The sequence below is a fragment of the Brachionichthys hirsutus genome, chromosome 10 (assembly GCF_040956055.1).
Source record: "Brachionichthys hirsutus isolate HB-005 chromosome 10, CSIRO-AGI_Bhir_v1, whole genome shotgun sequence".
NCBI lineage: Eukaryota > Metazoa > Chordata > Actinopteri > Lophiiformes > Brachionichthyidae > Brachionichthys > Brachionichthys hirsutus.
In genome coordinates, this window is record NC_090906.1 from 6,290,497 (window position 1) to 6,301,967 (window position 11,471).

The 11,471-nt window shown below is 43.5% G+C and overlaps 1 protein-coding gene across 1 annotated transcript; it reads right to left on the reverse strand.

Annotated features, from left to right (window-relative positions):
- Positions 1-6,221: 6,221 nt before the first annotated feature.
- Positions 6,222-11,095, reverse strand: si:dkey-5g14.1 (lysosomal proton-coupled steroid conjugate and bile acid symporter SLC46A3). Its single transcript, XM_068744800.1, has 5 exons — positions 10,901-11,095; positions 9,680-10,562; positions 9,168-9,251; positions 8,873-9,029; positions 6,222-8,262 (listed from the first exon to the last, which is right to left on the reverse strand). The coding sequence occupies exons 1-5, from the start codon at positions 11,093-11,095 to the stop codon at positions 8,145-8,147; spliced, it is 1,437 nt and encodes a 478-aa protein (XP_068600901.1). The 3' UTR covers positions 6,222-8,144.
- Positions 11,096-11,471: the final 376 nt, after the last annotated feature.

Sequence of the window (11,471 nt, forward strand, 5' to 3'; positions counted from 1 at the left end):
CAGACCTCATCAAAGTTCAAACCGCTGCTTAAGGCTCCTCGCCGCCTGCTAAGCCCGCTCCTTGGTTTATTTCAAAGGTCATGTTCGTTCGCAAAACCTCCTCAATGAAAGAACAGCGATCTGTGATGAGTGTGTCCTGGGAGAAATTGTGGAAAGGTCATTTCCGTGGTGACACTCCTATTGGTAGAGTCATCCATCCGTTATGCTTGGGGGCTGGGGCGGCTAGTCTGAGAGTTTAGGCCCTAAACTTCAGGCATAATACAAGTACTGAGTAGTGAATGTGCAATGGGACAAAGCAGAAGTCTCTTAAAAGTGTATATTTTGTTAAAATATCTGTATTTCATTACCTATCTCAGTTTAAATATGTTTATAATCAGGGCAAGGTGATAAAAACCCAATCAATATGGTCAAATGAAGGTTGCACAGTTGCTTAACATGACAGTCTGAGGCATTATATCACAAAAGCTCCTATAGTCTGGTCCAGTCTGGCATCAGTTCCCTGTTTATAATGGCAGCACGTGTCAAGTTTGAAACTGATGAGGAGCTGGCTCTTTGGCGGAGAAGAAGCGGTAAAATAAACCTTTTTCTTTCTTTCAAAGTGTCATTTAGTTTCAAAAAACGATTTAATTAATGATTTGGTCCTTTGGTTTTGTTCAGGAAGGTCGTTTCCATTCTCTCAGGGCCTAGGGTGGAATAAAAGGATTACATTATGTTGCATAAACATCTGGTTTGACCCCCTGTTGTGGCAGTTAGCATGCTGAAATCCAGGAAAAATGCCTTACAGGTGCAGAGAATATAGAATCTATAACACTCAACTCTTTTTTTTTTAATCTTATGGAAGGAAAGGAAAGATACTGTTCTCCATGTAGAAGACACAAGGGGTGAGACAGGCTGCAAAAAAGAGGGCGCGTGTCTCTATGCATACTTGTGTTGGTGCGTCTATCCTGGTTTGTGTGTGAGGCTGCGTGTCTGTAGCTTTCTGTGGTCATATGGCGTATTCTTGAAACTGTTGTTTGGCCATACTTAGCGCTGGAGAACTTAGATAGATAGATTATTATTTGACTCGTGGTTTCCTCGAGTGAAATGAGAGCTGTCATCTACGTAGCTATTCAGTCTCCAGTTTGGGACTGGAGACTGAATAGTGCAGCGGTAGTGTCTGATTGGCTGTAATGGTTCAGCTCTGATTACGTCTCAGGAAGTAAAATAATATTGAGTCAGATTCAATAACTTTATTCTAAAGTTATGGTTAAGAGTTCAGCTTTGTTTGGGTAAGTCAAATAATAAAAGTGATTCGAAATAATTACACATTTGTCTTGTCTTTTGTGTTTCATGACCTAAAAACTAAAGCCGCCAAATACACAATGCATTCTTACATCACCAATTGCAACATTGGTTTCAACTGTCTTGTCTGTCACCCTGCAGTTAATCCACCTCGTGATGGAATAACATTTTTCACGCACCTTTTAAAGGGCAAAAAGATCGATCTCAGCCATACAGATACAGAAAGTACATACAGGTTTCCAAGAAATGAGGCTCCAAAGACTGTAAATGTGTCAAATTAAGAGCTTGAACGGTGGAGCTGACAGCCAACGATGCTATCATGTCCACATGTCTGGCCGTCTGCATGTGTTGTATATATTTGTGCTATCTCTGATATCACTCACACGGCTGACATCAATTACCGACAGATATTGGACAGATGTTCCGTAGTGTTCCAGTAGACACGGGTAAGTTTAAACAGCTGCAGGAGGAGACCGCTGAAAAGAAAACGAGGGCGAAACAACCCTGAGGATACTCCCTGCGTCCTGAGACTTTCCTTGCACGAGGAAGTGTATTTGCTTCAAGGGTCCAAAACACTCCGACCGATTTTTGTCCCGGAACCTTCTTTGCTGGATGTGACGCTCGGAATAAAGCAACGATAAATGACGTTGTTCTAGCCTCAATTTCCAATTTCAGGTCAGGATGATTATTGGCCTTGTAGCACATCAAAGAATGAAATATTGTGTTTCTGTTGCTTCTAGGCAAAGTTTTGGGCTGAAACCTGTGACACTGGAGCTACAACTTCCTGCTTCATGGTGGAACATTGATATTTGCCACGCCAGAGAAAAGTCTCGGCTCTTCTCCTCCCCAGGGTGGGGCTTTCCACAAAATGATGTTGAAAACAGTTCAAAACTTTTTGAGCTATTGTGTGTACAAATGCCCACACACACACACACACACACACACACACACAGACACACACAGAGTTAAACTGGACCTCCTCCTGCTCTTGTTGACAGAGTAAAAAATAAAAAAGGACGTACCAGTTTTCTGGTATTGTGGACCCTTTTGTTTTAATTAAAGGACGTTACATTATGACAAAAAGCTAGAAAATAAAGGCATGTTTTAAAATAAATATCTTCAGTAGGAACCAATGAGCTTGAAGGTAGGAAAGTCTGAACATTTTGAGAAGCAAACACTGTTAACTTGTGTCTTTTCATAACAATATTAAAGAATGTAACTTATCCTTTAATATACATCCAAACAATTTATGAATTTATGGTTCAACATGGTTCCGAGACTGAATGTCAAGAGACTTCTGGTCATCTGCAGGATCAGACCTTCACATTCCCTGCGCTACTTGACTTTGAACATTTTTTTGCACGAGGGACACTCCAAAGAGCTAACCAGAAACCTGATCCTCACGAACACTGGAAGCTGCATGCAAACCGAAAAGACAATGTCTATTAATAGACCAGTGAAAAGAAGGCAAGGCCAACTGCAAGGCAGTGAAATGAGCTCACTGCAAAGAACAGAGGCTCGGGCTGGGTCAGGGAACCTGATAAACACAGACGGGACTGTGTGCTCACACATCACTCCACGGCGGGCTGGGTTACTGTTTGCCAGTGTAGCTAAACAGAAGATTTACTGGTTCTGCGGTTCCTGTAATGTTAGAGTGAGAGAGCACGCTTCCAGTCCGACCAGCGACGCGTCTCTCAGGGTGACGCTGGGCTGGGTTTCTGTTTGACTTTGAGAGTACGCCCCAACAAAGTGCAATTAATGTGGACCCGCTGGAGACACATGTAGATGTTAATATACCCAAAGAGACAATAAAGCCATCACAGGGGAAAATACAATTACAGAAGCATGAGTCACCCAAGCCCGACATATTCTCTGGTCCCAATAAAATAAAATAAAAAGGCTACAATCAGTATGTGACATTATCTCCCAGTGCCATTTGAAACAGCGCCATTATTTTGGCGGGGTGAGAAAGTGGAGATCTAAGGGAGATATCAACGACAGAGAAATCATGACAAAGACAACAGCAACGGTGCCAGAAGACTCGGTAATGCTGACTCCAATCCCGTAAAAGATGCTGAATGTGGCCCATAAATCACTCTTGATCAAGCCTTCTCCTGATTGGTCTGATGCACTGAAGCAGAACAAGGCCAGCAGGGTATTGATTGGCACAGTGACCTTTCCATTGCTTCAGATGTGGGGGGGTTGAAATCCTTGAGGATCCTTGAGGACAAAATGGGAAATAATAAATAATAAAATGGTCTCGGCAGGCTGGCATCAACACACAACAACCGTGTGTGTGTGTGTGTGTGTGTGTGTGTGGAGGGTGCAGGGTAGTGGAGGTGAATATTTAACTTTAAAACCCCTTCTGGTGTCTGAAATAGTTGGAGATGGCAATGGAAGGAGGAAATTGGTCTGTGGTTGAGCGGTCCACCAACAATGGCAGCTGCAAATCTATGTCTGAAACATTTAAAATAGCCCGTCGGTTCACTTAAGTAGCGACGGGAATGTAAGGAAGATGTGGATGTGGGAAGTAACAGGACCGGCAGGATAAGTTACATTTGGCAGTCAAGACAAGAAAAAGACATCAAATCAAAGAGGGTCAACCATGTGCGTGTACTTAAGGTCAACAGATGTGAAGTTTCATTCAGGACAAGTGATAAAAACCTATCTTAGAGGAAGAACAGTCGGGAATGGCGGTAATTATGGTTCAGGGACAGAACTCCTAGAATTCAGATAAAGCCGGGACACACAGACAGCCCGGCGGAAACACTGGATGATCACAGCATGAGCAAAAACATCCTCAACAAACACACAATATCGCCAGCATTGTTGTGCAGAAGAAGAAAATAGACAAACTATGAATGACCTGCAGTGGAAAACAAGAATAGGACAATCCATCCTGACCAAATCTCTGTGGTCAGACCTGTGTGCATGCGCATGGAAACCCTGCACCTTCATTAAGAGCGTGAACACAACTTAGAAATCTGTGCACAAACACAAAACACAGTCCAAGCCAGCTCAGTTTCCGACGATGTCGTCGGACCTAAGATTGTAGTTTCATCGTAGCTTGAGCCTCATAAATTTGACTGCAAACCTGTCTGAAAAATTTGGAAATGAACACGACAATATGATCTTAGTTAAAATCATGTGTTAATATTTGTTATCTCAGAGTAGCAGTAAATCCGAAATAAACAAACATTCTGGTTTGCTCGGTCTGGAATATCTGGGATCCAGCTTGCACTTTGTGGTGGGTCTTAAGGAGAAGTTGTGCTATTTATATTTCCAAGCTTTATTGACATCTGACATTGCCCAATCCCACTAAGGAAAAGAATCCCTTTAAAAAGGCTGCATTGCCTGATGAACTGGCTTACCACCAAAATATAATGGAAATAATCTGTTGATTAACTTCAGAGTAATCCTGGTAAGTAGAAAAGTGCATTTGCTACACAGTCCTAGTGGCGGTGCTGGAAACTGCAAGCCATGGTTTTATATAAAGAATGCAGAGAGCAGCTATAAGTTCATAACCTGCTTTGGAAAATATTCTGCAACACCACCACTGTTACCATCGAGTGAAGTTTGAGTTGAAGCTGTATTTGAACCCAATGTAAGAACTGCATCAAAGGGTTTCTGTGTGCAAAAGCAAACGATGTGAAGAAAACGGCTCAGAACCAGCTTTTGGCAAGGAAGTAATCAGAATCAATCCACATTTATAGTAACTGTCAGTGTTGTAGTTAATTCCATGTGCTTTTGAGCAATGAAAAATGAGAGTAAATTAAAAACAATACTGTGGATCCTCGTGCGATCAAATGGTCCTCCGATGATCAAACCACAATAGATGGGATGCTCTCCTTTTGGCCAGTTTAGCCTACGACACACAAACCACCTCAAAAAGGTTCTGATATTATTATGAAGAGGCAACAGAAGGTTAAAATAAAGCGAGGTCTGCTGGGAAGTTACTGGATCAACATCAGAGATGAAGCTATCGAGGTTTGTGATGTGGTGTGGCGCAGAACATCGTACAGATGATTGAAATCATTTGGAAGGCAGAGACTATAAACAGTTGATCCATTGCCACCTTTTCAGACACACAAGCGCCCACGGGCCCCTCGCCGGGGAGATGCGTCGCCGTTCACCACACCTCTATCTGTAAGTTCACCACAAGCCTCGTGCTGAATGCCAGGCGAGACCCCCCCCCCCCCCCCCCCCCCCCGCCGCAGACAAATCATTCAAGCGACCTTGAGCGGTCCAAAACAGCATCCACTCTGTCTTACAATCAAGCTGTAGTCACATTTCTCAGGACCTGAGGGGTAAAAAAAAAAAAAATCAACAGTAAGTCATTGTAATCAAACAACATTTGAATTTCTGTGAATGAAGCCCATTCAAAGTGATGGATCGTGCATGAATGTTATCAAAGAGAAAATTGATTTTCATGTTTCCACTCAATGTTCTCAAGCAGCCAGATTATGTTTCTCACAAATGTGATTCGTTTCACTCGGCTGCAAAGCTTCTTTTCTTACACAGAACACATTTCAAACATGTGCAGCCAGGTTGTTTGTCTCAAGGAGTCACTTCTCTTCATTCTCATCGATAGGAGTGAGGCACAAACCCAAGTTAAAGCTGAGCCGCATCACATCTAGGCTGAGTCTAATTGGATTTTGTCTGAGACACATCCAGTGCAGATTTGTTTGAGTGTTGTCGCGCCATCATCTCATTAATCTTTTGTGCTGGCAGACGGTGGTTGCACGCTTTGTCTTTTTCTCCACAATGGTCCAGCAGTTCAGTAACGAAAGCGTGCAATCTGTTGGGACCTCTGCCGAGATTTCTGATGTCCATTCAACAATGATAAAACACACTGTTTTATTGCAGGCTTTCCATACATTCACATAGGGCATCTTGAATGGGGGGGGGGGGGTCGGTTTTTACACACATTAATGGTGAGAGAAGAGAGGTGGAGAAATTCAGCGCACAGAAAACCAATACATGAACTTAGATTTCTGAGATGAATAAGCATCCAGCTTCAAAAACCATGCTGTTGGGTAGACGCACTGGAGGATATAAGGAGCTGCTTTTTATTTCCCAAAACAAATTTGTTCAAGGAATTGGTCACCAGCGTAATATCAGACACATTAATTGCATTTTGCAACTTGTAATCTGACCAGAAATAAAATTTCTCTAATGAGAAATTTGTGTGTAGAAAAGTATGGTCTGATAACTGACTGCATTTATGTTATTACATTTTAACACATCAAACTATCAAAAGTCGGATGCTTTTATTCTTCCCTTTACATGTGTTGTGCTGGTTGACACGCTGGATGAGAAACCTCCGTGTGCCTGTAAGAATGACAAGAGTGACACCTAGTGTCTCCGAAAAGAATCCAAACCTACGCACTCAAAACATTCAAGAGAAACTCAAAAAACAAAATGGCACAAAATCAGTCTCCCAATGCTTTATAATAGCTAAACAAATGCTGACAATGAATCTGTCACGTTCAGCTTCAGGCCTGGACGCTGGATCTTAATACTGTACGCCCAAAGAGGTATTCATAAATCCTTTGTACATTTCTGATATATGAGAAGTAGAAGTCATGAGACTGAAATGCAGTTTTATTTCGCTTCCTCTCATCTATTTAAATCACTGAAAACATGCAGGTGTCTCAGAGGTGTAGAGCCTGATAGAGAACACATGTTTTTGTTTTTTTTTATCCCTGAATCGTCAAATCCAAGCCTAAAGTTTGGCTTGAGACATTTTAGAGACCCTTTGGGATCTCTAAGAAATATGAATCCAGATCCTTCGTGCTCAAGGTCTGCGTAATTTATATACATCAGATTTGTTTGATGTTTTTCTTTTATATTGCTACATTCAAAACTCACCCTTGGACATCGCAATGTTTCGCATATTCTTACTAAAATGCATTCTAAAGTCCCAGTTAGAAAAAAGATCCATACAATTCCTATTTTAATTGTATAAGCTGCACACACAAGCTATTAACTATTCATTAGTTAAACTATTTATTGAATGTGAATTTCTTCCCTCATTATCTCAATGATATAATATAAAAAATGTTTGGTTTAAAATTTGTCCAGACAGAAATTGGCTATACAACTGAAACTCTATAGTTAAAGAAGCAAATCATATTAGATTTTCAAACAACGTGAATGTCGATCCTCCTGAATGTGAGGCAAAGACGCCGTAAAGCTATTTTGAGGTATAAATGTGAATGCTTCCATGCCATCCTTAAAGGAAAGAGCTGTTAGAATTAAAGCAAACCAAAAAATATCATTTTCACTTTGTAAACTGGCAAAATCTACTTAATATTCCACTATTGAGAACCCCAGCAAAAAGAGCTTCATCTCTAACCTGCAATATTATCTGATGAAACTGACATCAGTCAGAGAGAAAAGCACTCAGAGAGCACAGACCTCCACCAAGCAGCTCATTCCCCTCATTAACTGGATTTACACCGTCCACATGGATGATCTGGATCATCACCAAAAGTTTCGAAATTATTCTTGGTATCCCCCCCCCCCCAACACGATTGCTTCAAATTCCATAAACATCGGTCAATAATTAACCAAAATATTGAGGAACAAATTTTGAAGCTCCATTGACTGCAACGTTAACATTTTTTTTTTTAAGTGATCCATAATCCAGGATCTCCTCTGGATCATCACCAAAATGTAATCATCCGTTCCTGGTACCATTTCCAACATGTCCTGGAAGTGTCATCGAGATCCGTCCAGAACTTTTTGAGTCATGTTGCTAACAGACAGACAGACAAAACAAATGCGCCCCCCCCCGCCCCCCGCCTCGGCGGAGGTAATAAACACCCAGAGAATCTGGTACGGTTTGGTGAGTATGTGCCTCAGCTAACAAGAGGACTGCTGTCCCTCTCATTTGGAACTGGCTCCTCCTCCCCAGAGATGGCAGGCTCTGGTACTTCCTCCTTTTGGGCGACATCCACTCCGATCAGAGCCACGACCCTGAAACGTGGACACAGACGGCTTCGGTAACTTGATTACTTAAGAGTCCATACAATTCAAAGGGTTCTTAAAGTGCGAGCAAATGTTGGTCTTGGCTGTTATATGGGGTGCGCTGACCCGGCTCTGTTGTATTAAAACTACTGAACACGACTATGAAACACGAGAATCAGAACATGTGACACATGCTGACTAAGCAGCAGCACTTTGCAAATTCAGGGACCCTGAAGCAGAACGGCTTGGGTTTTTTTCACTGCATGGTGAACAAATAACTTTGGGGAAGAACGTTTGCATGAATTTGTTTTTACAAATTAGCAAATTAGACTGCACCAAAATAAATATCTGGTTTCATTTTTTTTTTCCTCCCCATCAGAGATCACTAATGCAAATCCATTAGCAGGACACTTTCTGTTGGAGGGTCTTCAAATGAGTTTTCGGTTGCTGAATGGAAATGAATGGTGAGCGGCGGCGCCTCAGTGGTGCAACAGATTCTGCGTTTGAACATCCGGGTTTTTATTTTGGTAACTCTCTGCAGCTCATTTGATCCTACAGAAGAGATGTGGTGAATTAATTGTGTGCCAAATCTAAACGGGCAACAACTATATGTACTTACCCTAGGGCAAATAAAGGAATGGCACAAAGCCCTGCAGACAACGCAAAGACGAAGCCGGGGTACCAGGCCACGGTAGCAGAGTACACACTGTTGAAGACCGCGCCTGATGCGCTGAGAGATAAATTCTCCAGAAAGGAAATACAGGCAAAGAGGGCTCCTGTGGAAACACACAAAGGAGAAGGTACTTTTAAGAATATGGTGAGCAAGAACAGGACAACCCTCGAATCAGTTTAGATGCCCCCCCCCCCCCCCCCCCCCACACACACACACACACAGAAGCCCTGAGATCGCTCACCCTGCTCCGACTTTGAGATGATATTTGACATCATGGACCGCAGGACTGGGAACGGCATGACGGCGAGGAGTACGGCCGCCCTCGCTGTTTGTAAGCAAATAATGGAGGACATGGATTATAGAGTAGGGATGGATGCTAATCACATTTATAATTAAAGTCAAACAATATTTTTGCAGTTGTTTAGCATATTATACCATAAAAGTGTTTAATTACTCTTGGATAAGAGTCATATGGTGCTTTAAGACAGAATATAATCTTACTGTGTCATAACTTTGTTTTATCAGTGCAATTATCAAATAAAGTGTGCAAATACTGTCACCCAAGCAATGTGCAAAGGTGGTTGCTGCTAAACAGCAACACATTTAACTCCTCCTTGATGTGCATTTTTGTAACTCTACATGAACTCTACATTAACTACAGACAGACTCTGTTTCGTTTTTCCACTTAACAAGGCATTTAAAAATACTGTACGTGAGATAAAACAGTCCAGTTGTCATGGAGACGCCTCTCACCTATAAACATCAGTAACGTCGTCTTAGTGAATGCCAGCAGAACCATGGATGACAGGACAGACAGCATCCCAATCAGGATAATAAGCAGCTGTGGCACGCCGCAGTACATAAACGCTGATAGTCCCAAAAAGCTGGCCAGGAACAGCGTGGAGGACAGCGCGGCGCCGTAGCCAATCAAAACCGCATTCCAACACAAGGGCTCGCTGAGTTCAAAGAGCGTCAGCACGGACGATCCGCCAAAGAGGGCAAAGACGAGGCTGGTGATGATGAGAAGCAGGAGCGCCAAACGGGTTCTGGACCTGCGGGTGGCCCCTGCAAACATCTCATAGATCCCAAAGATGATGTGCTTCAGGACTGAGCTCCGCGCGGAACCGTCGAGATCGACGGCGTCGGCGGGAGCCTTCGTCACAGTCTCTTCTAGGATGAAGATCACGTAGAGCAGGACCACACACTGGCACAGGACGGAGGTCACGAGAGGCCAGTTGAAGCCTGCAGCTCGAAGGAAGTATCCCGTCGACAAGGAGGCCGCCCCGGACAGCAGGCCGATCATCATGTCCACCCCAGCTATGCGCAGCGTCTTCTGCCGCTCGCCCGTGCACAAGTCTGTTACGTAGGCGAAGCAGCCCCCCATGAATGCGCCCATTCCGCCGAACAGCGAATTGACGATCGAGGAGCCAATGAGCAAATAAATGTTCAGCTTAAAGTAGGACACCACGAGGAACGCCAAAGTGTAGAGCAAGGTGCCGATCAAAGGACAGACGATCGCGATCCGGCGTCCGCCTCGGTCACTGTAGGCCACGAGCACGAGAGTGACGACCAATGAGGGGACGACGGAGAACGCATCCGTGTAGAGGGCGAAGAGCGATGCCCGTCTCTGCACCTCCTGGAAACACAGAGGAGAGAAGGCGGATAAGTCTCGAATCCGGTTTGACTTCACACAGGAATGTCAGGTGTGACAGCAGGCCTGAGGGTAGGAAACGATAAGGCCTGTGTCAGAAGAGAGATAATAACCGTCTAATGCCATAATAACAGCGCCGACATGCCGCCGAATCACGGTAACGAACGTCGAAGATAAACGGTTATTTAGATTAAAGCTGCACGGTGTCAGAATAAAGGAGATTTGTTTCTTCTTCCTTCTGAACTCCGTCGCGTAATGGCGTCCGTGGCTTTCTGTGACTCCACTGCACGTCCAGCGTCTCTGTCCAGCGGTTTTGGACTCACCTCAGTGTAGATCGAATGGTTGCTGCTGCCGTTGGCGCCACACGTCGAGGACGTGTTGTCAGAGACGGGGTATGAAGTGTTTGTCACTTGCTCCCAAATTCTCCTGTACACATACTGCTGCAGGAGGGGAATGGTGAGAAATGCGGAGAAAGCGTAAACAGCAACCACCGGCTCCACGAGGAACAGCCGCCTCATTTTGAGGGACAGCGGCACTCTCTGAAAAAGACGTGAAGAGAATGCAATCAAAAGGCTAGAAAAGCACTCCGCCAAGCACCGTCCACATGTTGATCTGGATCATCATCAAAAGGTTCTAAATTGTTCTAGGTATTTTTATACACCAACCATGAAAAGTAAAAGTGAATCAGAGTTGGTGTGTATTTATATAATGTTGAAATTTAATAATTTTTGATAACGATTCCGGATCAGAATATCAGACTCCTTTATAACTGATTTTCAAGATGCATCCGGCAGTTTTTTTCGTAATCCTGCTAACAAACAATTAGACAAATGCAAACAGACAAACGCTGTCAGACACATGACCTCCTTGAAATTCAGTGGCTAGATAGAGATA